Source organism: Malurus melanocephalus, unplaced genomic scaffold (assembly GCF_030028575.1).
Source record: "Malurus melanocephalus ecotype Western Australia unplaced genomic scaffold, MMel_1.1 scaffold_85, whole genome shotgun sequence".
In the NCBI taxonomy this organism is placed as follows: Eukaryota; Metazoa; Chordata; class Aves; order Passeriformes; family Maluridae; genus Malurus; species Malurus melanocephalus.
In genome coordinates, this window is record NW_026623317.1 from 700,161 (window position 1) to 724,220 (window position 24,060).

Genomic DNA, 24,060 nt, shown 5'->3' on the forward strand with positions numbered 1-24,060 from the left:
TTTTTTTTTTCTGTCTAAAGCCTTCCTATGGAGCTCTATAGTGGGTATTCAATAGAATTCTGTAAGGGGAATAATTCTCTGCTGAATTCCTCAGTTCTTTTTCAGAAGGGATCAGAGATAGAAAGCTTAACTGGGGGAGTTCAGTAAGTGTTCAGACAGGATTGTACACATATAAAGTGTTGTAGCAGGCATTTGGGCAAAGTCTTACTATACATGTCCATTGCTCCTAAGTCTGCACATCAGTTTAAAATATTAACCCATACATTTACATCCTTGTAATTTCCATAAATCTTTACCTAATGGGCTGAAAAGTGTCATGCTTTCTCTCTGCTTTATGACAATTTTCTTCCTGAAAAGTTAAGTAGGTCTCTCCAGATATCAGTAGTTCCCTTTTGTTCTCAATTTATTCAGAAAAAAATGAGAGTGGAAAGAGGAAACACTTTCCCTTTTAAAATTATTCTAACCACATGTTTTCAAAGAGGACAGCACACTGTATCTTATGGATACAGGGCCTCTTGATGGCCTCTATCATCTTTTTGTGTTTCAGTGAGACAAAAATTGGAGGCTGTGGTTTCTGATGCCATGACACATTCAGCATCATTGYAGACATCCTGAAGTCAGTGGTATCCTTGCAGTCTTTTGGATTAAAGAGAAGGGCACTGTCCCAACCAATCCTGTTGGGTAGGAGTCATAAGTGGCATTTGTTACAGGTGTTGGCCTCATTAGGTGAGAGTTCTGTGTCACAGGAGGTACTCAGAGGAGCAGGAGTCCTGCTCTCCACTTCTATCATCAGCACTGAAGAGACGTCTGCTCCTAAAACATGCTGTCTTCTGGGTGTGACTTTCAGGGCAGAACATTTTCTTCACCCTTAGCTCAGCAAACAGACCTCCTGAGGCCCTTAGGGAAAACCTTTAAAACAAAACAGTATGGTGAGCAACAATTAAAATAACAATAAGCTGCAGCATGTTCCTCAGGTAGGAACTGAGACCCTGTTCAAACCCACAGTCATCTGCAGCAGTGCAGACACCCATCAGAGCCCATAAACCAAACTTTGCTTGGCTGGGATCTAAGTGAAGGGTTCGGGTTAAGGGACAGAGATCCACAGGTCATAAATAAAGAGAGGTGGCACCCATGACTGACCTGCCCTTGGATTCCCCCAAAATGYTGATCTATCCCAACCAAACTCTCACATCCTTATGGAGTCAGTGGTGTTATAAGTGTTGCAAGTGACAGAATGAGAGGAAATGGCCTCAAGTTGCTCCGGGGGAGGTTTAGATTAGATAACAGGAATAAATTCTTTCCTGGAGGGTTGGTCAGGCATTGGAACAAGCTGCCCAGGGAAGTGTTAGAATCAGCRTGCTTCGAAGGGCTCCAAAAATGTGTGGATGTGGCACCTGGGGAGATGRRGTGGCCTTGGTRGTGCTGGGAGAATGGTTGGAGCCCATGATTTCAGAGGGCTTTTCCAACCTTAACGATTCTGACTCTAATATTCCAAAGTCCTGGCCCTTTGGTCRGGATTTGAGTCAGTGAATCCGAGGCTCCCGACCCTCTCTGATGCCTTGGAGGGAGCCCAGAGCACAGAACACGGTGAAGTGACTGAGCTGGAGAGGCTTTTCAGGCGTATGGGCGTTCTGCAGGCTTTAATCTTCTCTTWACTCAACGTCACCCAGCACTTCTGCAACCCCTTCCCCTTCAGCCTCATCAGAGGCAMAGGTGCTCCTTCCCTCTGCCCACAGCAGCTGCCGCTCATGCTGCCTTTATTCCTGGCCTCAGGTCTTCCCACCAGCATGCTCCCAGCTCATGTTTTTGTGCCTCTTGATATCACTGTCCCAGTGCTGTGGGCTGCTCTTTGTCCCGTGTGCATCCAGCCGCATCCACTTGTGTCCCGTGCAGYTTTTRCCTCCTGATTTTTGTTCTTCTYCTTTTTCTACCCATGARGCTTTAAGGGAATTTCTTGTAYTGCTGGCCATGACACTCTATTTCCRTTAAAGACTGATATACTCTGCAGGACAAGGCAGCCCCAATGCCTTCATCTAAATATCCCAAATGATTGCATTCTTCTCAAACGCCCTTTAGACACCGCCTGTTTTCCCACAGTGCCCCTTTGATGCTCGGTGTGYTATACAGCACCAGGCATAACACCCYGCTTACTCAGCATGGAAACACAAAGAGCAGTCCTGGATGGACAAAATCTAACTTTTCTTACTCCCAGCATCATTTGAAGCATTCAGAATGGAACAACATGGGATGTTCTGTTTGTACAGACTCCAGACTGGACATGGGATAGACGCTGGACTGAAGCCTTTTTGGTCCTCCTTGTGCCATCACTTATGGCTCTGAGGAATRGATGCTGAGCCAAGACATGGTGCATTCCCTATCAGATGTGTTGTTTGATTTTATTTATTTCATTGTTTTTCCCCATGGAAGAGGAAGCTGGTCTATTTGGCACATGTGCAAGCAAAAATGAAATAATGGAGAAGGTTCAAAAAAAAAAAAAAAAGGTGAAAGAAGTCCCATGGCAGCAGCCATAAATAAAAACAAAACTCTCATTAATGATTTATGCAGAGAAATAATTTTGCACGCATTTCATGGTGCAGAGGGAAATGTTTGATCAGAGGGAGAAGAAGAGATTATTGCCCTGCCATGACGGTGTTAGAAGGAGGCCACTGTGTATGATGGCAGCTCTCCAACAGCAGAGTCAATCTAGGAAAGTTTGGTAACACAGATGATGGAATTGTACAGGGTTTTGCTTTCTGTGGCTGATCTCTGTGCCAATAGCCTTTCCCTAAATACCCATAAAACTTTCCATTTGTAGCCTGGAGTAGCTGCCGCTACCTCCAGGATGGTGTGCTTGGCAAGGGCTGGCTGGAACGGAGTAAGTGTTCAAGTCCCCTTCTGTGCACACTGGTGCTTCTCCCCAGAGGGTTTTATGGCTGCTGTTAATGGAATAAGTTTCACCTTTGCAGTGGCACACACTGCTGTGTCCAGCAGAGTGCTCGGGGTGGTCTCTTGGGCCATCCCAGGAGACGCTTCTGGTTTTGTGTCACGCTGASAGTGATGGTGCTGTATGTGGGAGCTCAGCAACCTGGCATTGACCTGACTTAGGCAAATCTCCTGGCTTGGATTTTGTGTTGTAATGAGCTAAGGCACAGCTGGCATCTCCTTCTGCCTTCCAGTGTCCTGAAGGCCTGATCTTCGCTAGGAAAATGGGCAAAAACAACATGCCAGCTCTTGATGTCATTAGGATCAAAGCCTACACCTTGATTTCCTAGAGAAGTTTTGAATGCTTGGAAGTRTCCCAGGCCAAGCTGGACAGGGCTTGGAGCAACCTGGGATGGTGGAAAGTGACCCTGTCCATGCCAGGCAATTGGAACAAGATGGTCATTAAGGATCCTTCCAACACAAAAAAAAAATKTTGTTCTCTGCCTCAGAGAGAACAAGTGGGAGGAGCCTGATCATTTTAGGGAGCAGAAGCTTCTGTGAGGTGTTCATAAATCTGATGACTGTGCTCCCTTTCCCAACACCTAGATACAGCTTTATTTTATGAGTGAATAGATTTACAAAACCTCGGTAGAGTTCTCAGGCAGAAGCTTGTAAAAGTCCAGGGCAACACGAAAGACTCTTCCTCCTGCAGATGGGTGCTCTGCTAGGCTGGCTGTTGCCACAGCTGTACCCTGGGCAGTGTTGCTTTCATTGTCCTTGTGATTTATGGCCATGTCAGTTGTTTAATCACTCAGTTGGCCCTCCTGCAAGCCCTGGATGATAGTTAGTTACTTACATAGAAAGGTGACTATTTGATCTAATTAWAAAGTCTCAAACCTAATTATGGAGTCAGATATGATTCCATAATCTACTCTAAATGCGTCTATGTTGGGAAGACAGATATGTGTGTGTGTGTAATGTGCACACTTGCATGCCTCTGTAATTACAGATATGCCTGGATTTTCATTCATTTCTGCCTCTTTGTCTTGGGGAGGATGCTTGCAGCTTACCCTGGTTGTGATATTTGGTTTACCATGTCTTTTTTCCCTCCACTGTGAGTTTTCTTGGCTCTCTTTGCCAGACTTGGTCACAGTGAGGCAGAGCCATCAGTCAGTGCTGCTCAGGAGGTGCAGAGGGGTGGTAGCACTTGGACTCAGCACAGCTTGAAGGAAACAAGTGAATTATTTTTCTGGCAACTGCCACGAACTCTTGCTCCTTGTTTTCATGTGCATAGCCCACATCTGGGATGGCTTGCACTCTGTCCCTGGAAAATCCATGGAAAATCAGGGTTGGAAGGACTGGAACAAAAGCAGAGTTGGAGGCAGGGGGACCATGCAAAGAGGAATCATGTTTATTCTTCTAATTCACCCTATTAATGAATTACACACCTTAGTTAGATGGACACAAGGCAAGTGGCAGGGAGAGGGTGTTTCCTATGTAAACCATAATGTGGACAGAAAATAACTGCCACAGCCATTATGTGAGCTCCCTGCCAAAGCTGGGTTGTTCTTTCAGAGGTTCATGGCCTCGGGAAGTACGTGAGGCTGTGGTCCAAAGCTGCCATAAATCTCGCTCCAGGGCTCTGGGCAGTGGATTAAATACACTACTGGTACATGATGCTGATCCAGTACAAACTCGTACTCCTTGTTCAGATTTTTTAAAAAGAAAAAAAAAAAWTGCAATGATTTAATTTTATCCCAGAAGATTTTGTATTGTATCTTGTTATGTCACTCGTCTGCACCACACTGGCTTTATGGCTTACAAGTTTTGCCCGTCCTCTGGAACTGCCTTTAAGTCATCAAGAAGAACATTTTAAGCCTCATGTGGTGTGCTTGCCCATTCCACAGAAGTGTGATCAGATGCCTGTTCCTGATCAGCATCAAAGCCATGCCACTGGCTATCTGGCAATGTACGGACAGAGAACACAACCAAGCATGAAATTCCAATTTTTCTTTTGCAAAACAATAAGAGGAAATAGGCTGGGGCATTTTTGCACTCCAATGTGGGTTAACTGGGTTAAGTGCAGCTTGGCACAGGCTGGGTTTTTAAGACCTGTGGCAAATCATGAAGTTTCACAGACACTGCTCATAAAAGCAGGTTTCTGACCAAAATTTGCCCTTGGCTGTAACATGGGCTGTCCATTGGCCTCTGCTCCAGGGGCAGCTGCATTTCCACAGTGGCATAATGACCATGGAAATAACCTGGGAGTCTTTGGAATAAAAGGTGGTATCTCATCACTAAATACCACTGTATAATCTCCAGTGGTTTGTGGTGAATAGCTTGAGAAGAATGGAAAGCTAAGGGGGTTCCAGGATTCCTGGTATTTTGCAATATCCCAGAGGAGAATGCAAGATYCAAAGGCAACCTGATAGACACAGAGTTTGAAAAGGTGTGACCTCCACTTTTCATTCCTTATGAGCTTCAGACTTGTGCCTTAATTTCCCCTCACCTGAACCTGTTCAACAGACATTTTTCCTTTTTTGGTTGTTGTCACATTTAGAATCACAGAACAACTAAAGTTGGAAAAGACCTCCAAGATCATCGAGTCCAAGGTTAAGGCAAAAGCCGTGCCAAGTATTATATCCACTCTGATTTCATGGAGAATCCCGAACAGGTGGATTCCTTCTCCCTCCTATTGGCTCTCACCTCTGTTTTTGTCATCAGCAAATCTTCTCTTTAATCACTTTACAGCCCTGGCATCTGAATACTTACAAGCACCAGTTGCCTGAGGCAGAAGGGAGYACATTCAGAATCCTTAACAGGAGACATCCAGGATGACCCAAAAGGACTTCTTGCACCTTTGTGTCTTTTACCTCCAGAAAAGTGTCTGAGGTGCCCAGAGGAGCTGACAAGAAACGTGAGCACTGATAACAAGGCTGAGCAAGCAGGCGGCTGATTATTTCTCAGTACTTATCAGAGGAAGCGTGAATGTCTCCCTAATTAAGAGCTAATGCCAACTTCTGTGAAATTTGTTGTCATTCACCTGTGAATTATCCCCCTCAAATTCAACTTGACTGCAGGAAGCCTGCTAGCAGTAACACTTTCCTCTGTGAGCTTAATTTGAATGGGTAAATGTCTCTGTAGCTGCTTTTTGAGCGGGACCTGATGCCGGCGAGCATCTGAGGCCTGCAAGGGTCAGCGCTTGGAAGTTTAGACAGATCCCASGTTCTGGGTATTTAAAACAGAAACGGAGCTCTTCCAGCAACAGCACAAGGAAGAAYGGCTTTAAACTAACAGAGAGTTGGTTTAAATTGAATATTGGGAAGGAATTGCTGGCTGGGAGGGTGGGGAGGCCCTGGCACAGGGTGCCCAGAGATGGCTGCTCCATCTCTGGCAGTGTCCAGGTTGGATGGGGCTCTGAGCAGTCTGGGATGGTGGAAGGTGTCCCTGCCCATGKCAGRKGGATGGAATGAGATGAGCTTTAGTRCCCCTTCCCACACAAACCATTCCATGATTCTGTGGTTCTGCTTGCAGGCCCTCTGGAGAGGGGAGGTTTCCAGCGGAGATTTACACGTTCTGAGGCCTGCAGCGAGGTTTCTAATTAGTCAAAGCAMAGGTAGCCTGCCCAAACTAGAAAGACGAGTATGATGTCCCTGCACCCAAGTCATTTAACTATTAACCCTGAAGGAGAGTAAGGAGATATCTAAAACAATGACCCAGTTAATTCTGGGCGCAGCATTTGAGTGCAGGGTTATTTGTTGCTACCTGTGGGTCTGGTGATATCATCTGCAGGCTCTTGGCAGAACAAGAGGCCAATACTTTTAAGCTGGATTTTAAGGTGGATTTGGCATGAATTCTGCAGACATGGGTGTAATGCAATGACTTTTTTTTTTTTTCATCTGTTGCTTGTTTGTGCTGACCTGGCGGCACACGGCCAAGCATGGACGAGTGTCTGAACGTTATGAACCCAGAGTTTGGGTCCAAGACCCACAGCCAGACTTTGGAGCAGAAACCTGGCTTTTTATTCACCTTYCATAAAACATTACCCAACGGCTCAAAACCTGAACGACTCTTGCTGTCCTGGAGCCATGGTCTGCATTTTAACTTCCCTTCAGCTGAGGGTCCCAGCAGGGTTGGTTCCTTATGGCAGCAGCAGTGGTCCCTTCCTTGCCCCTTTGGTGGCCAYGGGCTAGTCCTGCTGAGCTGCTCCAGAGCCTTTCCTTGCAGCCAGCAGCGACAGAGGTTAAAGCCTGTGGGTGGAGGCCAGCACAGAGTGCCCATTGTACATGCGTGCATACCAGAGCGGTAACTCCCTGGAATGCTGCACCGCCGAGCTTTTACCACCTTGTGTTTGTGTTGCAGCCCGGGAGAGTGTGTACATTGTGTCCCTCTCCACGTAGATTAACAATGCAAAATGGCAGATAAAGAAGACCTTTTTTTTTTTATTTCTTTTTTTTTTTTTTTTTTTTTTTTTTTTTTTTTTTTTTTTTTTTTTTTTTTTTGACCAGTCCGGCTGGAAGAGGAAGGTGTCTCTGACTCCGTCACCTCCACAAGGGGCAAGGAGAAGCAAGGTGCAAAACCAATCAATTAGGTGGAGCAGCTCCTGGCAACTGGGTGGCTTTCATGTACTAATTGTGTTAGTAATTAGCAATTACTACATGGTTTGGGTGCAAAACTATGTAAGGGCTTTAACTAACCCACCCCACAATGGGTTGGAAGGATGTTAAGTGTGATCCTCGTTCCCCAGGGGTGAAATGGAGAGACCTGCTGACCACAGGGTGAGTCAGGGCAGGCATCCAGGTGATCTTGGGTCGCCTCAAGATCATTTCAAACGAGCCCAGTGGCACCAGCCCCAGGAAATGAGTCTCCACTATTGCCAGGAGCTGTGYAACTCAAGTACAAGTGGTTTTATGGTGTATTTCTATCTCCTGTGAGCTGCAGAAACCATCCCTAAGGGCCAGATGGCAATTCAGTCTCCAACTTCTCCCTTTTTTCTTTTTTTTTTCACTTTCTTTTTATTTCTTTCTGCTTGGGTTGTCAGCTTGTGCTATTTATGGGAACTTYATGTGAATTTGTGTCTGCTGGGGCCTGGGTGGGGGTCCCCTAGTGATTTCAAGGAGCTCTAGCATGCTTARGACTTCCTACTAGTAGCCATATGTGCCCAGGTCAGACAAGTGACACGTGGCCACACCACAGTGCAAATGTGGACCTATAACTAATAAAAGGCGCTTATGATTATTTCTTGTTGAATTTCAAGCTCCTGCAAGGTACCTTTAAACAGCAAAAAGAAGCCAGTGGCACGAGGACATGTGTTTCTTCTAGCAAGCAATCTTTTGGAGTAGCATACACTGACATTGTTGTTCCGATTTGCTGATAGGTAGCAAGATCATTTTTGGGTTTGGTTTGTTTTTTGGTTTTCGTTTTTTTTTTTACAGTATTTGGCTGCCAAGAATGACCTGGGAAATCCCTGGCTGTGCTCAGATCTTGATGGCAGTTTCTCAAGTGTGGCTGAGCTAATCTAGCACAGAGCTACTCCTGGAGAAGCCAGTCTGCCCCCCTAGTAACCTACTCCTGGCAATGCCTTCCTGCAAAGCTTTCTTCTGAAGCAGCAGAAAATATATTCATTTCCCTCTGCCAATTTTGTAGACTACACTTTTGTGGACTCTGCTAACTTTGTGGCCTAAATTGGCTTGCCATGATGGGGGTGTGTGTGGGGTGGCAATAGAGGGGTTTTAGGGAGGGCACATGAAAGCACCTCACTGCCTTTTAAAATGCCCTACAAGTATTAATTTCAACAAGATACCCTTGGGTGACACAACTTTTTCCTCAGCTGAACATCCTCAGCTTCTCCCTTTAACTTTAGCTGCGACTTTTTGAGGTACCAAGTGCTTCCATTTCAAAGGGCTCCGTCTCTGATGTTCTGAAGAAAGATAAAGTTTGGAAGGTTGAGAGCACAATCTGGGCATCCTCCAGCCCAAGGCTTCACCACAGAGCAATGGTACCCAAGGGAGTGAGGGACTCTGGAAAGCCTTGAGTGTGGCTTTCTCTCACAATCCYCAATCCTCAGGACACTGACATGCCCTGCAAGGATCCCACGTGGATCCTCCTGCAATTCCAGCATCCCAGGAAGCTTCTTGGGCTGCAATGAGTTATTCACCCAAAGCAGAATTCCCCCCAGAATAGCTGGCAGCCAAGGACATGTCCCTGTCACCCCTGGGAAGTGAGGAAATAGAGTTTGAAACTCTGCTGCTGATTCAGAGGGCAGCACYGTGTTTTCTGTGCTCTGATCACTGGGTTATTGTTTAACCCAAGGCAAGTGTCTGCCTCCACTTTTTTTTTCCCCTCTGGAAAGCCTGTGACAGCAAGCACGTCGAGGTAACGAGGAGGTTCATGGGTGTGGAGAGCTGTCTTTCTCCTCATTCGTTGCATTAGTTGAATTGAAGACATTTGCATTTAGACTACATTTGGGGTGTTGGTTAGGTTTGTTTTTTTTTTAAATTATATATGTTAATTGTGGTTAATTTAACAATACACATGGCTATCTTTCCTTGCTTTGTGACACCAGACCCAGCTCTCAGAAATGCTGTTGAGCCTCAGTCCCCATTTGGTGTCAAGGAAAACCCATGATCTGCTTCAAGGGAAGTCTGAGCGTGCCCCATGCCATGAGCCAGTCATCTCCACACTCCTTTGATACATTTTTTGTGCGTGCTAACATCCTCTTCTTCTTCTCCTTTCCTTTGGCAGTGGCACATTTGGTCTCTTCTGAGCATCTCGCAGCCTCTGGGTGACCGGGACATTGAATTTGGTGGACAGTTGCCATTCGCTCCCTGGGATCACATCTGCCCTTGCTTCCCTCGTCCCCTCCCGCACTCCCCTTCCCTCCGACCGCACTCCGGGGCGTTGTGGTATCGCCATGGAGCCCAGAGAGACTTTGAGCAGCTCCCGGCAAAGGGGAGGYGAGGCGGACTTTCTGCCGGCCGCCGTCGCCTCTGCCAAGCCTTCGCCCGTCCCGGGCTGCGCGGGGGAGACGATGCTGCCAGCAGCAGGAGCRGGGAAAGGGATCCCGGTGAGCAGCGAGAGGCTGGAGCCCGAGGAAGAGGACGAGCTGGGTTCCGGGAGAGACGTGGATTCCACTTCCAACGCGGACAGCGAGAAGTGGGTGGCGGGAGACGGCCTGGAGGAGCAGGAGTTTTCCATCAAGGAGGCTAACTTCACGGAGGGGAGTTTAAAACTAAAGATCCAGACCACCAAGAGAGCCAAGAAGCCCCCAAAGAACTTGGAGAACTATATCTGCCCTCCCGAGATCAAAATCACCATCAAGCAGTCTGGGGAGCAGAAGCTTTCCAGAACTGGGAAAAATAGCAAAACAGCTAAAGAGGAGGACAGATCACACTCGAAAAAGAAGGTAAGTCCTGTTCTTTCACCTATGTCCAGTTTCTCTCAGAAACAGAGGGAGAGGGGATGAACAAATCTTCTCAGATAATTTGTATCCAAGGCACAGTTTCTGCAAGATTTGGCCTTGGAGAAGCACAGGGCAGGCATCATCCTGCACAGCCACATATGCATCGGGAACGATCTTGAACTATCCTTCAGATGAACCAATTCAGAGGAGATCAAAAGTTCAACCAGGCCTCTTCTATTTTCGTATGTAATTGAGTTTTGAGATTAATGATTACACGAGTGAGAAATGAAGGAGCCCACTTCTAAACTGCTTTGTGCCTGAGCACTAATGCTGCAGCCTTTTGGCAGTTAAAGCATTCAACTACATTTTTAAAATAGAGGTATGTGCAYGGTGAACAATTGAATTCATTCCTGCATTCTGGGTGATGGGCTCCATTATTCTTGATTACAGCATTGTGTGAGTAGCACTATAGTTATGCTACAGAAAATACTTCCATTATAAGTCTCATTTTCTTCCAGATGCATATCATTTTCTTGAAATATCCTTCTGCAGAGAAATTTTTGGTACTTTGTCTGGGTGAAAATTGAGGGTTTTTTTTAATTTTCTTTTTTTCACTTATTCAAGGATGAGAAAAGAAAGGAAGAAAATCCTTTCTCCGCGTGAGCTGTTTTCAGGAGCACCCTTTTGATTTGCTGTTGGYTTTATTTTTCTGTAATGTCGCCTACACTTAGTACATGGAACAGATTTAGTTTGAGTGCTTTAAGGAGCGCTGGTGGGAATCCAATTTTTTGTGTTGGTGSTATTTTCTGTCCTAGACATTAGCCAAGTAGTTTTGGTTGGGTCACAGTGAAAACACTTCACCTCTGCCTCCTCAGCAGCACGTGGGCTTCATGATGAGTTCAGACAGGAGCACAGATTTGATAAAGCACACAGGAGTGTGTTCAAAACCTGGACATATCTGGGATTTAGGCACCCAYTGGTTGGGCCTTGGGTCATGGCTTGGTTTTCCAACTCTTGCAGCTTTCATCCCTTGTCTCCCATGATGGGTGATGAGTGCTCAAAGGCTGCATGAAGGAAGCTGACTTCCATGACCTCTCCCTGGAGAAATCCTCCTCGGCAGATTGGCCTAGACCAAAATTTTCATAACTCAAAATCACTCTTTGAAGCATCARCATTTCCCACTGACTCATGGCAGAGCCCAGGGAGATTAACACCACTTACTCTTAGAGCTCTTTTCTTACAAGCTAAACTTGAAAACAAACCAAAAAAGCACCAAATCAAGGGGATGATTTTTTTTTTCTCAGAATCTTTTAAATGGTGTAGTGTATAGGCATGAAAGAAGCAGTTCTTTTTAACACAGGGAGGCTGGGCCCTATAACACTTTGAGAAAAGGTTTTCCCACCTATTAAAAAGAATGGTCTGCCTTCTTAGTACCAAACAAGGTCTAATTTCCACGTTTCCTGTCCTGCCTGAATGCTTGTAGAGATCTCAGGGGAAGCAGCAGTTTTATGAGGCTGTGCTTAGTGACAGCAAAAGTGTCACAAGCAATCCTTCCACAGCCATGTAGAGAGTAAAAAAGAACTGCAAACCACTGCCTACCATGCGTGGACTCTGGAGAATATGACTGCAAAGAAATCACAGCCTTCGTTTCTGTTTATCACCCAGTCAGATGGGCATGGAAGGTGTGTTCTTTTCTTTATGTGGTCACCCGAAAAGGTTAAATAAATAAACCTAAGTATAAGGAAGAAAAATACAAAAAAAAAAAAAAAAAAAAAAAAAAAAAAACCAAACAAAAACCAAACAAACCCAGTGTGAACAATAGCTTAAAAAGCACCTTGTGGCACGGCTGTGCTCGGGGTGATGACTTTAATTGCAGGAGGATAAGGAGTTTGAAAGAAACAGATCACGGCTCAGACGGGGCTTCATCCAGCCTGCGCCTGTGCCGTGAGGTCCGAGCTGGCTGGAGCTGAGCTCACACACACCCTGTGCTCAGGCTGGGAGCGCTTTGGGTCAACACTGGCCTAATCTGGCCATTAAAACAAACAAAAAAAAACCTCACCACCCAGCAGGTGGATGCTCTGAGCAGATGGGGAGAGGGCTGCTGCCCCGGTGCACCATTAGCATAACACCCAACGGCTGCCGCGCAGCAGCTGCCGGGCCGCAGCTGCGACAGAGATGTCCCCAGCAGGGCTCTGCAGGACCCCAGCGCTGGGGTCTCGAGGGGTGTGATGCCTGGAGACCCCAGCCTGCATCGCCAGCGTGGGCAATAACCTGGGGAATCACCTGCAGCCCTGCAGCCGGAGGGATTTCACACACACCTGCACCTCGGCTCGTGGGGTTCCAGGCTGTGAACACCTCGCATCGAGGGGTGATCAAAGGCATCATGGCAAGGGAGGCTGGAGTCGAGKGGGGAAAAAGTTCCAGTGCTGGCACAGTGATTTATTCCATGGCCAGTGTCTATCTTGTGGCGGGCACGTAAATTTTTTTTGGGGAAGACAACTAGAAGGAAGAGCCAGTTGAAACTCATGTGGAGCCGTAGCTCTCTGGTCCATCTGTGTGTTTCTCTGGAAGAGCAGAGCACACAGGAACCTCCTGCGTGTGTTTACAGAGCCATTGAGAGCTGCAGTAGTGGTTGTGGAGGGGAAAAAAATAGCGATTTGTCACATTTAAATGGTTTTGGCGGTTTTGAAATTTCAGCGTTAGGCTGTTTTGATTGCCTGTTGCTTTAATCAGCACAAGCTCCAGAAAAGCAGCTCCTGGCAGCAGAAGGAGGGAACAACACATTTAAAGAGTGGGACAGACCTTCAGCTGGCATCAGGCCACTGTCCTTTATGGATTTTTGCCAGGAGGGTTTGGCCCAATGTACACATTTCCCTTGCACATGGGAGTATTATTTGAGTTTACCACCTTGCTCATGGATGCAGAGAATATAAAATACTGAGCTGCATTCACTTTTCTTATGCCTCTGGTGGGTGGGAGTGCTTGTCCTGCTCATCATGGAGTAGCACCCAAATTTATTTTTCCCCCTGGGGAAGTGCAAGCTCTATCAGGACTTGAAAAATCCCCTCAGCTTGTTGCATAATATTTCCAGCTTCATCTCCAGCAGTCCCCAGTGCTTTGAAATACCACTTCAGCATTCTTGCAGGAGTTTCAATACACACAGCACAGAGAGCAAGTAATGAAAACATGGAAGCAATTTAAGTAACAGCATGTGGGTACACAAAGGACTGGTAATGCCAGCAATGTAGAAAGGGACTGTGAACTGGGGATATAGCATTTATTCAGTGGCCACTTAGGGAGGAAGAAGATATGCCTGTTCCTAAGCTTTACACTGCTCTGCTAATTAGGCAATAGGGGTTAGTGCCTGATTTCTAAAGCTGTGGTCCAGAGAGCAGCGGTGATTAGAAGGGGACTCTGTGGAGTGCCACGATGCTCATGTGCTGAGGCCCGGGGTTTTTSCCTTTGATTCCAGCTGCTGCACTATATTAAAAGACATAAACATACATTAAATACTTTCCTCATGTTGCTTTTCCGTGTGAGCAATCGCCCCAGGGATGTTATGTGATCCTGAATGGGAGGGGAGGGAATTCAGGAGAGGATTTTGCTGGGTGCGGTTGCTGATGCCCTGGAGTGGGGAGGGAGGCAGGGGATGAGAGACTACAAGCGTTGGGAACCTCTGYTCTGCTGGCTGGGATGCCTGGCTTCAACCCAACAACTTTTGGGGTTTCTTTACAGTCCACACCATGCCAAGTTCCACATTGGCTTCCACTTGAAAAAAAAAAAAAAAAGAATAAGGGCAGTTTCCTAATCCTTTTCCTGGGGCTGCTCAGAAGTTGAATCGTGGCTTGAGCTGCTCSTCTGGCTGCCTGTGTGGCAGTTGGAAAGTGCACAAATGTTCTGTAAGAGTTTTCTCTTGTTTCAGCCCCTTGGCACCTGGGGATGGAGCGGGCTGAACCGTTGCCACTTGTAAACCCACAAATAGCTCCATTTCATTCAGTCTGATTGGAGAGGGAGGGAAGAGCCAGRAGCCCAGAGGATGTCCTGCTGGCATGTTGGCAAGCCCTGCAGCTGCTGCTCTCTCACCTGCAGTAGGGTTGCTCAAGTCAACCACCTCGGCAAYGCTAAAGGTGCTTTTTCTGTCAGATAAAGAAATGTGTTATCAGTCTGGAAGAACGCTGAGATTGTGGCACCAAATGCAATGAAGCAACCCACCACGTTCCCTGCCTACCATATAGCATTTAAGAAATCCCAGATGAACAGTTATTTCTCTGGTTTTGTTTTATTTCCTTTTTTTGTCCCTTCCTCGCATTTTTTTTTCCCTATTCTCTGATGTCTGTAAACACTTCATTTTCCACTCCTTCTTTMTTTAAGCACAGCCTGACAAAGGTTCTTTGGAGCTTTCATCATATACATAAAGTCCTTCTTCAGAGGATGTAAGCTTGTGGTTTTGTAATTACTACTGCACTAGGGGTTTTTTGAGAGCTGGGGATGGGTGAGTGTATTTTATTGTTGAGAGATAAGCACAGCAGCAAGTCATTTGGAAGTAAAGCTTCCTTGTGTGTAGTCAGAGGAAACTCCATCTCTGGATATTTTTGCAATTTTTTTTTTATTTTTTGTTTTTTTTCTTTGAGTTTCTGTAGGTGCCATTTGTCTACAGGAAGCAGTTCCAACACTTCCCCCCACCACCTTGAAATTCAATTCACATCTTCCTTTTCCCTGCCACACATGTKCAGCTTTCTCCAGCGATTCACCTTTCCTTGAGGACTCTCTCATTCACCATTGSACTCCTCCTTCTTCCCCAGAAGTTCAGGAGCGCCTCCCCTTCTCTCCTTCCCCCTTCCCTTTATTGATGACTGCACATTTCACTTCCCCTCCAGGTTCTCGTGTGCATCCACAGCTCTTGCTGCATTGCCCCCGTGCTGGACTCATCTCCCTGGTGATTTGTGTGCATGATCATCCAATTGCTCACCGTGCATGMTCATCCCTCTTTGCTAAGGGCATCCCTGTGCAAGATGTCACCTGAGTCAGCTCTTGCTGCTTCCATCCCAAACGTGGCTCGGGGAGTTGATGTAAGCGTTCTTTCCCAGCGTTCTTCCACAGCAGCTCAGCAGGGAAGAGAAGGCACTGGTGTGTTAGCATTACCTGTTTGAAGTGGCAGGGTTGGATTTACAGCTGATTTTTCTTTATTTCCCACCCCCCAAAGGATGAAGCATCCCCAGTTCCTTCATCCTGGACCAGTTTCTGTGCTGATTTAGCCCCTGTTYTTTCTCAGTAAAGCCTTGAGGCAGCTGTGTGTGATGTTTGTGGTGGGGACCTGGAGCTCACACCAGCAGAGTAGACCTTGCCCCCTTCCCAGGTTCCCATCATAGTAGAGCCCCAGAAATGCCAGAACAGTGGATGATTGTTCTTCTAGCTGCCTCCAAGGTGAAACCAGCTCTTGAGCAGCTGAGAGATCAATTCTGAGCTGCTCTAACAGGCACCAGGCTYCTGACATTTTTACACTCCTTCTGCACAAGCATACGGGTTTTTTTTACACTCCTTCTACACAAGCAAAGCTGCACAAACTCAGCCCTTTGATACTCATCCCAGGCTTCCTTCAGGCTGGCTTTTCTCTCTGCTGCATTGTTGAAGGCACAAATGAAGCAGCTGCAGTTTGGTGGTCTCCCACMACAAGTATCTTAGGCTCACCACAAAAAGAGAACAGGAATGAATGTTTGGGGTTTTTTTTTAGGGGGGGCTGTGAAAAATTCATTTCTTCACTGAAGAAACCAGTTTTTCTAGGAGCTGGGAACCACTTAGGTTCATCTTGGTCCATGAAGGCACCTGAGGTGCTCAGACAGGGAGCTGAGACATCTTGATCCCCCACACAGCCATCTGGAGGAGGATGGTCCTTCCTGAAGGTTCAAAGCCTCTCTGTGGAGAGCTGCAGGGCTGGATGCCAGATCTTAACCCTTCCTTCTCCTYCAAAGCTTGCTAGAGAAGTGTCCATCTTTCATCATGTCCTGGATATCTTGTGACAGGAATAAGGCAGAGTGCCTTTTCCAGCTCAGTGCTCTGCCTGAGCCAGCTGATGCCCACCCCTCTCTGTCTGTCTGCTCCCAAAGAATTGTGACTGGTTTTTTTTTTTTTTTTTTTTTTTTTTTTTTTTTTTTTTTTCATCTAGTCAAGTGTGCATTAGAGAAGCAAACATCTGGCAGTGAAGGGATGGGCTGGGTAAATGTAAGCAAGCTTTTTCTGCTGAGCACAGAGTGCCAGACAAGGAAGACTTGGTTTATTTGGTTAGCTGCCATAKGACCATGGCTTGGGAAGGCTGTCTGTGCTGAGGACAGGTTTTGTTTTGCAGCAGTCTCTCCCTCCCACAGCCGAGGCTTTCAATAGCCCTCTGTGACATTTTCCTTGTTTGCTTGTGCCGTGTATTTCTCTTCAAACCATGACAAAATATCCACAGACCTGGTTTTGGGATTGAGGAGACGCTGCAAGGAATCAACTGGGACAAGTTGGACAAGGAATCAACTGGGACGTCTCCTCACCTGGAGATGCAGGTGGAGGACCCTGACCCAGATCCCAGACTGCAGGAGGAGAGGGGCACAAACCCTTGGCCAAGTCTGCACTATTTGGGAATCACCGTGGCCCCCAGGCTGATGCAGAGATGTGATGAGCAGCCGTGTGCTGCTGCAAACCGACTGTGTTTTCATTTGGAGGGGTTTTGGGGTGTCAGTCCTTCACATATGTGATCGTGTTCTTCCAGCTGCACCTTTGGGATGCAGCGCTTCCTTTCCTCCCCTTCCAGGCATGCCTGACCACAGACCTGATTTACTTATGGACTTTTGATCTTGAATTCTCTTTTCACACAAACGCACACTCAGAGCACACCCARCCAGCCTCCTCAGGCCATGTTTAATTCTTCACATGCTTCATACCCAGATGGGATTCTTGCTGGCCCCATTCTCCTGCTCAGCCAGCGRGACTGAGTGATGGACCCATCTTAGTTCATTTAAATGGAAAGTGTGGCTTTACCTGGTTTCCTTGGCTTCTCTTTTCTTTTGCTTCTTCTAGGAGAATGAAGCCTTGTAAAGTTGGTCTCTGACCATTCTCCTCTTATGTGACTTGTCTGGTGTCTAGGGATGAATGAACTTTTCAGCCAAGTCCTTTTTGGGASCCCCTCAGGGGTCCCTTTCTTCTGGATAGAGAACAATTTGAACAAAATGTGTTAGGATATTGTATCACAAAAACTGTGATTTTGCATCACTTTTCATCAAACAGGACAAAATATTAAAAAAAAAATTGAGGAGAGAGGATTGTGCAGGCAGGCAAGGATTTTGTGCATGCATTCACATACACACAAACCCAGTGTGACCATGTTAGCCTTATTTCCTTAGGAAACTGGTCTAAAAATATCCAGAATAAACATGCATTGTTTTGTTTTTTAATGCTGAGACTTTTCCAACTCTTGAACCTTAAAATTATTTCCATTTGAGATGTGACCCTGGAGGACAAGTCCAGCTAGCTGTGTTTTCATAGGAGCTTTATTTTACATTTCTTGCCATGACCTCCAACATGAGTCAAGCCAGTGGCTGTTTGCTTCTTCATTTTAGGACATAAAGTGCTATTTCTCCATCATGGTTGTATTTGGGCTCTGAGCTGAAGGTGGCTGCTATCAGGAGAGGGATTCTCAAGCTGTGGTGCAGGACACTGCTTCCCAGTAGGATGGGCAGCAAACTCTGCTTCTCCGGAATAAGTAGAGTAATATCGAGCCAAACATCTTGTTATTTTTCTTTTTCCTGGAGCTGTGGGCTACCAGAGGAAGGAGCAGCATGAGAGCTAAGGTGTCTTACTACAGGTTACAAATTAGGTTGTACATCTGAGATGTGGCTTGGACTGTGGCCAGGATGGGTTTGCTGAAGCTGAGGATATGGTCATTCAAGASAGATGGTCAACCACAGCTGCTTTTGAAGAAATAAATGGGGTTTTAAGGTGCTGTCCCACGTTGCTATCGTGCCTGTCCATGTCTGCATTGGTAGCTCCTGCAAGAAGGCATCAGGAGAGCGTGTCTTTCTGCAAGAGTTTAGTTTCACAAGCTCTGCAGAGGGGAGGATAAGTGTAGCCATCTTGTCTCTTAGAGAGTGTGAAATAGAGCAATGAGATCAAGTGACTCACTCAAGGAACCTGTCACAGGCCAGGTGAACACTCAGACCTTTTTCACTGAGCTGTGGTTGCTCAACCATGACACAGTTGAGTCTCCCAGGGGTGCCCTGATTTCCAAGCACTGAGTGCAGAGCTACTCTGGAAACCAGTCCTCTTCAAGCTGTCATTTAAACAGGTCAACTTGTTTCAAAATGGTAAACTCCCTGCGTCTCCACTGCTCACTTAAAAATAAAAATCATCTCAGGGAAGAGCTAGGGCTGGATGCAGAAATGAGGGGGTGGAGTTTTGGGGCCAGCATGCAATAGGTTGACCTAGATGCCCTTAATAATCTCTTCTGGTCTGTAAACCCTAAAATGTGGTAAGAGTTGAATGAGGAGTACCTGCTGGAGGACTCATTATCTTCTCATCAGTTTCTCATGGCTCTCTCTCACCTGGGTGGCAAGGTTTGCAGAGAGAGATGGTATCTTTTTATTGACACGGGGTGTTACAGAAACCCTGCCACTATAAACTTGGGTGGTTCATTGAGGAATTTCAGCACTTTGCAGCGYCCTAACTTCATGTGAGCTGCTCTCCCTCCACATGGCTGAGAGATGAGAATCAGCCCCGAGGGAACTCGTGGGTAATTTTGACTTGCCCAATGCTCTGGCTTTTGGAAGGAATGCAGTGGCTCAAGTGAATGAGCCAGAGGACATGGCCCCTCTCTGTCCACGCTGAGGACTCTGACAAGGAGAGGGCTGAGTGCTGGACTTCAATGTGTTACCGTGATCACACCCTTGCCTCGCTGCAGGGCAAGTCACCACCTGGTGCTGCTGTGAAAAGTCACTTCTGTAACGCGCCTGGCAAACATTTCCCAGGAGGATGTGCAGGAAATAGTTTCCTCATACCTTCGAGGTAGAGCTCACACTGGAATTTCTAAAGACTTTTATCACCAGTCTCCCCTGCTCCTCGGTGGAACGTTGTGCCAGCTTGGGTAGCTTCACCAAAATTTTACCTGCTGTATTTCCTGGTGTGTAATTTGATGAAAGGTCACCCTTAAGAYTGAGGCAGATATTTTTCCCTCTGGGGGCCAGCAGCACTAACAGAGTCTTGATCAGCCCTCATTTCTGCCTCCCACCAAATCCTACTCAGCTGTGAGGACAGTCCCTACATTAGTCACCTGCCTAATCTGTATGAACAGGGAGCTTGAAGGTGCTTCTTGATTGCATCTTCCATGGGAGCTGTTGCTGTTGGATTAACAATGTATTTCACTTCTCTTATCCCAAGTTGCGTGCAGGTTAGATGGGAGTAACTAATTTGTCCCGTCCATTTTCTGACACTGTGTCCACCAGCACACAGCTGGTGAGGTTCTCTTCCCAAAACCAGCCTCTCGCTTTCTTTCCATGGGATACTTTCCTTCAGTAATTTGTGCAATCAGCAGGACAAATTCCCTCCAGCCTTTTCTCTCTCTGGTCTTAATTCCATTGCATCACTTGTAATTATATTCCTGATTCAAACTGGGGGATGAAAAAAGCCTGCTTGCTTCTGTGATACAGCACAGGGATGGCAGGGGAAATGGGGCCAGGGTGCTGGGGAGGGATGGATGTGTCCTTGGGTCACGGGCTGTGGGCAGGAGAGGCTGTGAGTCACAGGGATGGGGACAACGAGGTCAGCGCTCCATGGTGTGAAGCACAGGGCAGCCCTGGGGTGGGGCAGCACATCCTGTGCTGATCCCCGTGCTTTGGCTGGCAGCTGTGGTGTGTGACCAAGCCCTGCCTCATCCTTGGAGCCAGTTGGATGCTTGGGATGTGGGGCTCTGGGCTCTGCTTGGGGTGCTCTTGAAGGTGAATTTGTTAGCTAGAGGGACGAGGGTGTTTTAAAGAAAGAGGAGGGCAGCTTGTCAAAGACAGCAGATGCTCAGCCTGAGGGATTTGAGTGTGATAGAAGGGCTGGAAGTGACTTATCCTCACCTTCCTGCATTTGCAGGGGTTCATATCACTGACATATATGCAAGAATTTGGTAAAGTAGCACAGTTGCAAGTTACTGCCTAAAATAAGCCATTTACTGTCTACCATCGATTTGGCTGCTGAATTTCATTTCCACCTGCTTAGAAGTTGGTGTTGGGGATTGTCCTAAGGTGTTGAAAAGGTGGGAGATGGAAAGCTTATCTCTTTTCAGTCTATCTGGCCTGACTTAATCTAATATCCTTAGCACGAGCCCGTGGGGTACAGCAGCTGCATGCTGGAGACAGGAGTCGACTCAGTCCATCCYGGCCACATGGTTTAATAGGCCCATGAAATCCCTGGGTCAAAGGCCAGCCACCATGCCCATCTTTGTCACATCTCASTGATGTGTATCCTGGCAGGTTTTTCTTTTTGTTCCTCCCCAGCATGGAAAGAACCATCTGCCGGGTTGGCTTTCAGAAGAATTTTGAAAAATACCAATTTCCCTTTGTTGAAAGGGGTGTGTGTGTGAGGGGGTGGGGGCACACAGGACAGAAGGAGGAAGGAGAGCCTGACCTAAAACCAAGCCAGTATTTTCAGGGATTTTAGAATAGCTTGCATTGTGTTTTCTACTCCCCAAGGAAGGGTTGTCCTCTTTCTTCTTTTCTCTTTGATTCGATTCCCTGCCACTCTGAGAGCAAGTCAGAAGCTGCAGCTGCTGCTGTCAGCTGGGAAGGGAGTCCCCTTGTTTAAAAACCATGTGTTAATCCCTGGTTAGAAAAAGTAGCAAWGCTTTATGCTCCCCTCACGGCCCCCTTTTCTCTCTGCATCTTCCCTGACTGCCCAGTGCCTTGCCACTTGTGTGAAAACAGATGCAGGTTGACACCAGAGACACTCAGCAAGAACCACAGGTCCATGGAGGTCTGTAAATAAATAAGCCTAAGGGCTGGACAGAGTGACCAAATATAGTTTTGAGTGCAGAGCGGGAGTCAGAAAGGGCAAGCACTTTATGAGGTCTGGGGTAAAATTGTGGGGACCTTCAGGGATAAGGGGAGGTGTTTTTGTCGAGGCTGTTGGACACAGATGGGTGGAAGTGTTTGCTCACAGGGCCTGTGCTTTGTTCCCGAGGAAAAGCCAGCAGCCCAGTGGGAGAGGAATTTAAACAGTGAGGTAAGGAGAAAGGAGGATTTGGGCTCTGCCAGATGGGGACAGCCACGYAGGCAGCGCTGGAGAGGGTCTGATGGGTAAACAGGAGCCCTAAGGGKCTCAGGAGCTTTGCCATCAGGTGTGACAACACAGCACTGAAAGGTGAATGCAAAAGGTGGCCTGAGGCTGAAATAGGAGAGAAGGAAAGGGGCTTGATTTTGACCAGTAAAAAACACCCTCCTAGTTTTCCTAGTGGAACAAGGAAATGAATCAACAAAAAGATAGGGAAGAAGGACTTAGATGATGGATGGTACTAACAGAAAATTGAAGGCAGGGCACTGTAACTGTTATAGATCATACAATGATCTGGGCTGGAAACCCTTGCCACAGGCAGAGACAACTTCAGACCATGTCATGTCTGAACACTGCAAAAGAAAAGCAGAAGAGAAAAGAAAGCGGATTTTCAGCTCCTTCCTAAGGTTTCCAAGCAGAAAATTGAGGCAGATGGAGGTGTCTCACCCAGGGCCACTGGAGAAGCCATCCCACCATCCACAGCCCCAAATACAGCGAGAACTCCATATCCCATCCCATTTCTTGTCTGATCTGCCGTGTTCCCACCACATCCCAGATCTCCCATTCTCATCAAGAAGCACCAGGGCTCTTTGCATCCTTCCCCGGYGCTCTGGCGGGGGCACAGCGGCGATGCCACCCACCATGGCGCAGGTGGGACTAAGTGCCACGCTCGGGTCCTTCCCAGCACATCTCTGGTGACCTCTGCTCCCCAGGTTGGGGACAGGAAGGAGCCAGCGGCCACAGCCTGCACCCCACGCCGCTGCAGCGCCTTCCCCGCCGCGGCCCCTCGTTAATAAAGAGGTGTAATTGGGAGCTCTCCCTCCATCCCGTCTGGTGTGAGGCCATTTGTGTGCCGGAGGAGGAGGGGCAGACCCAGCACGGAGCGGGGGATAGAGGGAGGGAAATCTCCTTTGTTTGTTCAAGTAATTTAAGGCCTCAGATGTTTTGAGAGAGAAAAGAGAAGGAGAGGTYGATCGGTGCTGGCAAAGGTGTGCTCGCGGGACGTGAAATTATCCCGATAGCAGAGGGGAGGACAAAGTGCAACAAAAAAAAAAGTGTGGATTTAAGCATTTTGGGTTTGCTTCTTAAGTTTGCCAGGAGAGATGTGAGTCTTGGAAGCGCCCCAAGCAATAACAAAAAAACAAACAAACAAAAAGCTGACCAACTGAAAAAAAAAAAAAAAAGAAAGAAAGAAAAGCAAAAAAAAGAAAACGAAAAGAAGTTTGGTCTGCTTAGCTGAAAGTAAGCATAGGAGAGTTGCTGGGTTTTGCAGCTAATGAATTTTGCTTGTGCTTCATATATGTTAGCACATTGGAGTCAAGTTTTTCTGCTTTATGTGTACTAACACACTGCCTTTGGTGTTGTGATTGCAGCCCTCCTATGCCTCCCCATTTCCCATCAACCCCGTTAGACATCTCTTTTCTTAAAATGAGAATGGAAAATCAAACAAAACAAGTGACAAGCATTCTTCTGTTCGTTTTAGGTTGAAGTAAAACTCGCATTTGAGCCTCATTGAAAGGCCTAAACTAAGTTGAAAATGTCTGGGCTGTGAAGGGCGGGCTTTGCCATTGAAACCCTGGTATTTTAACTGTGTGAAAGTTGGAGAAAAATGCACATGGGATATGCAGAATTTATTTTTTTTTTTTAAGTTAGAGAATAGGGTAATGGTGTGAAAGAATGAATTAGTTATGGCAAATCTTATTAGTGTCCATTGTAAGCAGAGAAGCAGAGACATATGGGACCACTTGCAAAATTATTTCTTGTTTATTCAGCTTCGTAACCGAAGCAAATTTTTTTGCATAGTGTCATTTATTTGGCAACTGGAGGGGTGTGGAAGGTGTGTGTCTATGAAGCAAAAAGGGGGGAAGGGGGGCACAGTATTGGTATTCCATTAAAACTGATGCTCAGTGCTTTGTTTGTCAGGTTTTGGCAAGGCTTTTTGCTTTGAAAGCCATTCAGAGAGGATCGAAGCAGATGGCAGGGAGATCCTGTTTGTGTTATTTTTGGACATTCCCATTGAAAGTCTCAGATTGTTGTCCTTTTCCCCCCTCCCCCCACTCGTGTGTGTTTTTCTTTCTTCCTTCCTTTCCCCCTTTCCTTCTTGAGAACATTTTTATTTTYTAAAGCACATATTATTAATCACGCAACATCACCTAAAAGCTGCATGATTTTCTGATGAACCGAGCTGTGGCTAGTTTATTTCTGCCTGTCTAAAATTGGACAAAGTGGTGGGGAGACTGTCTCCTGAAGTGTCACAAGCAGAGTTAGGAGAGCGAGCTGGGCAGGGGCGGGAAGCCAGGCTGCTTTTTCATGGGGTTCAGCTCATTTTGTGGGGTTCAGCTCAACAGCAGCTGCATTAAGACCAGGCAGAAAGTTTAGATCAAAGGTCTTTGATAAAACAACGTCAGTGACCCCCATCCTTTCCAAGCCCTTGTGCTGGAGAGGACCAGCCG

At 46.8% G+C, this 24,060-nt stretch overlaps 1 protein-coding gene across 2 annotated transcripts in view; it reads left to right on the forward strand.

The window, feature by feature from the left end:
* SETBP1 (SET binding protein 1) overlaps window positions 1-24,060 on the forward strand; it is a 268,835-nt gene that overhangs the window by 7,001 nt on the left and 237,774 nt on the right. For both annotated transcript variants that reach the window (XM_057367784.1, XM_057367785.1), the window contains exon 2: window positions 9,667-10,327. In XM_057367784.1, the coding sequence (XP_057223767.1) occupies window positions 9,836-10,327 (492 nt within the window). In that variant the 5' untranslated portion in view covers window positions 9,667-9,835. The remainder of the gene's footprint in view (window positions 1-9,666; window positions 10,328-24,060) is intronic.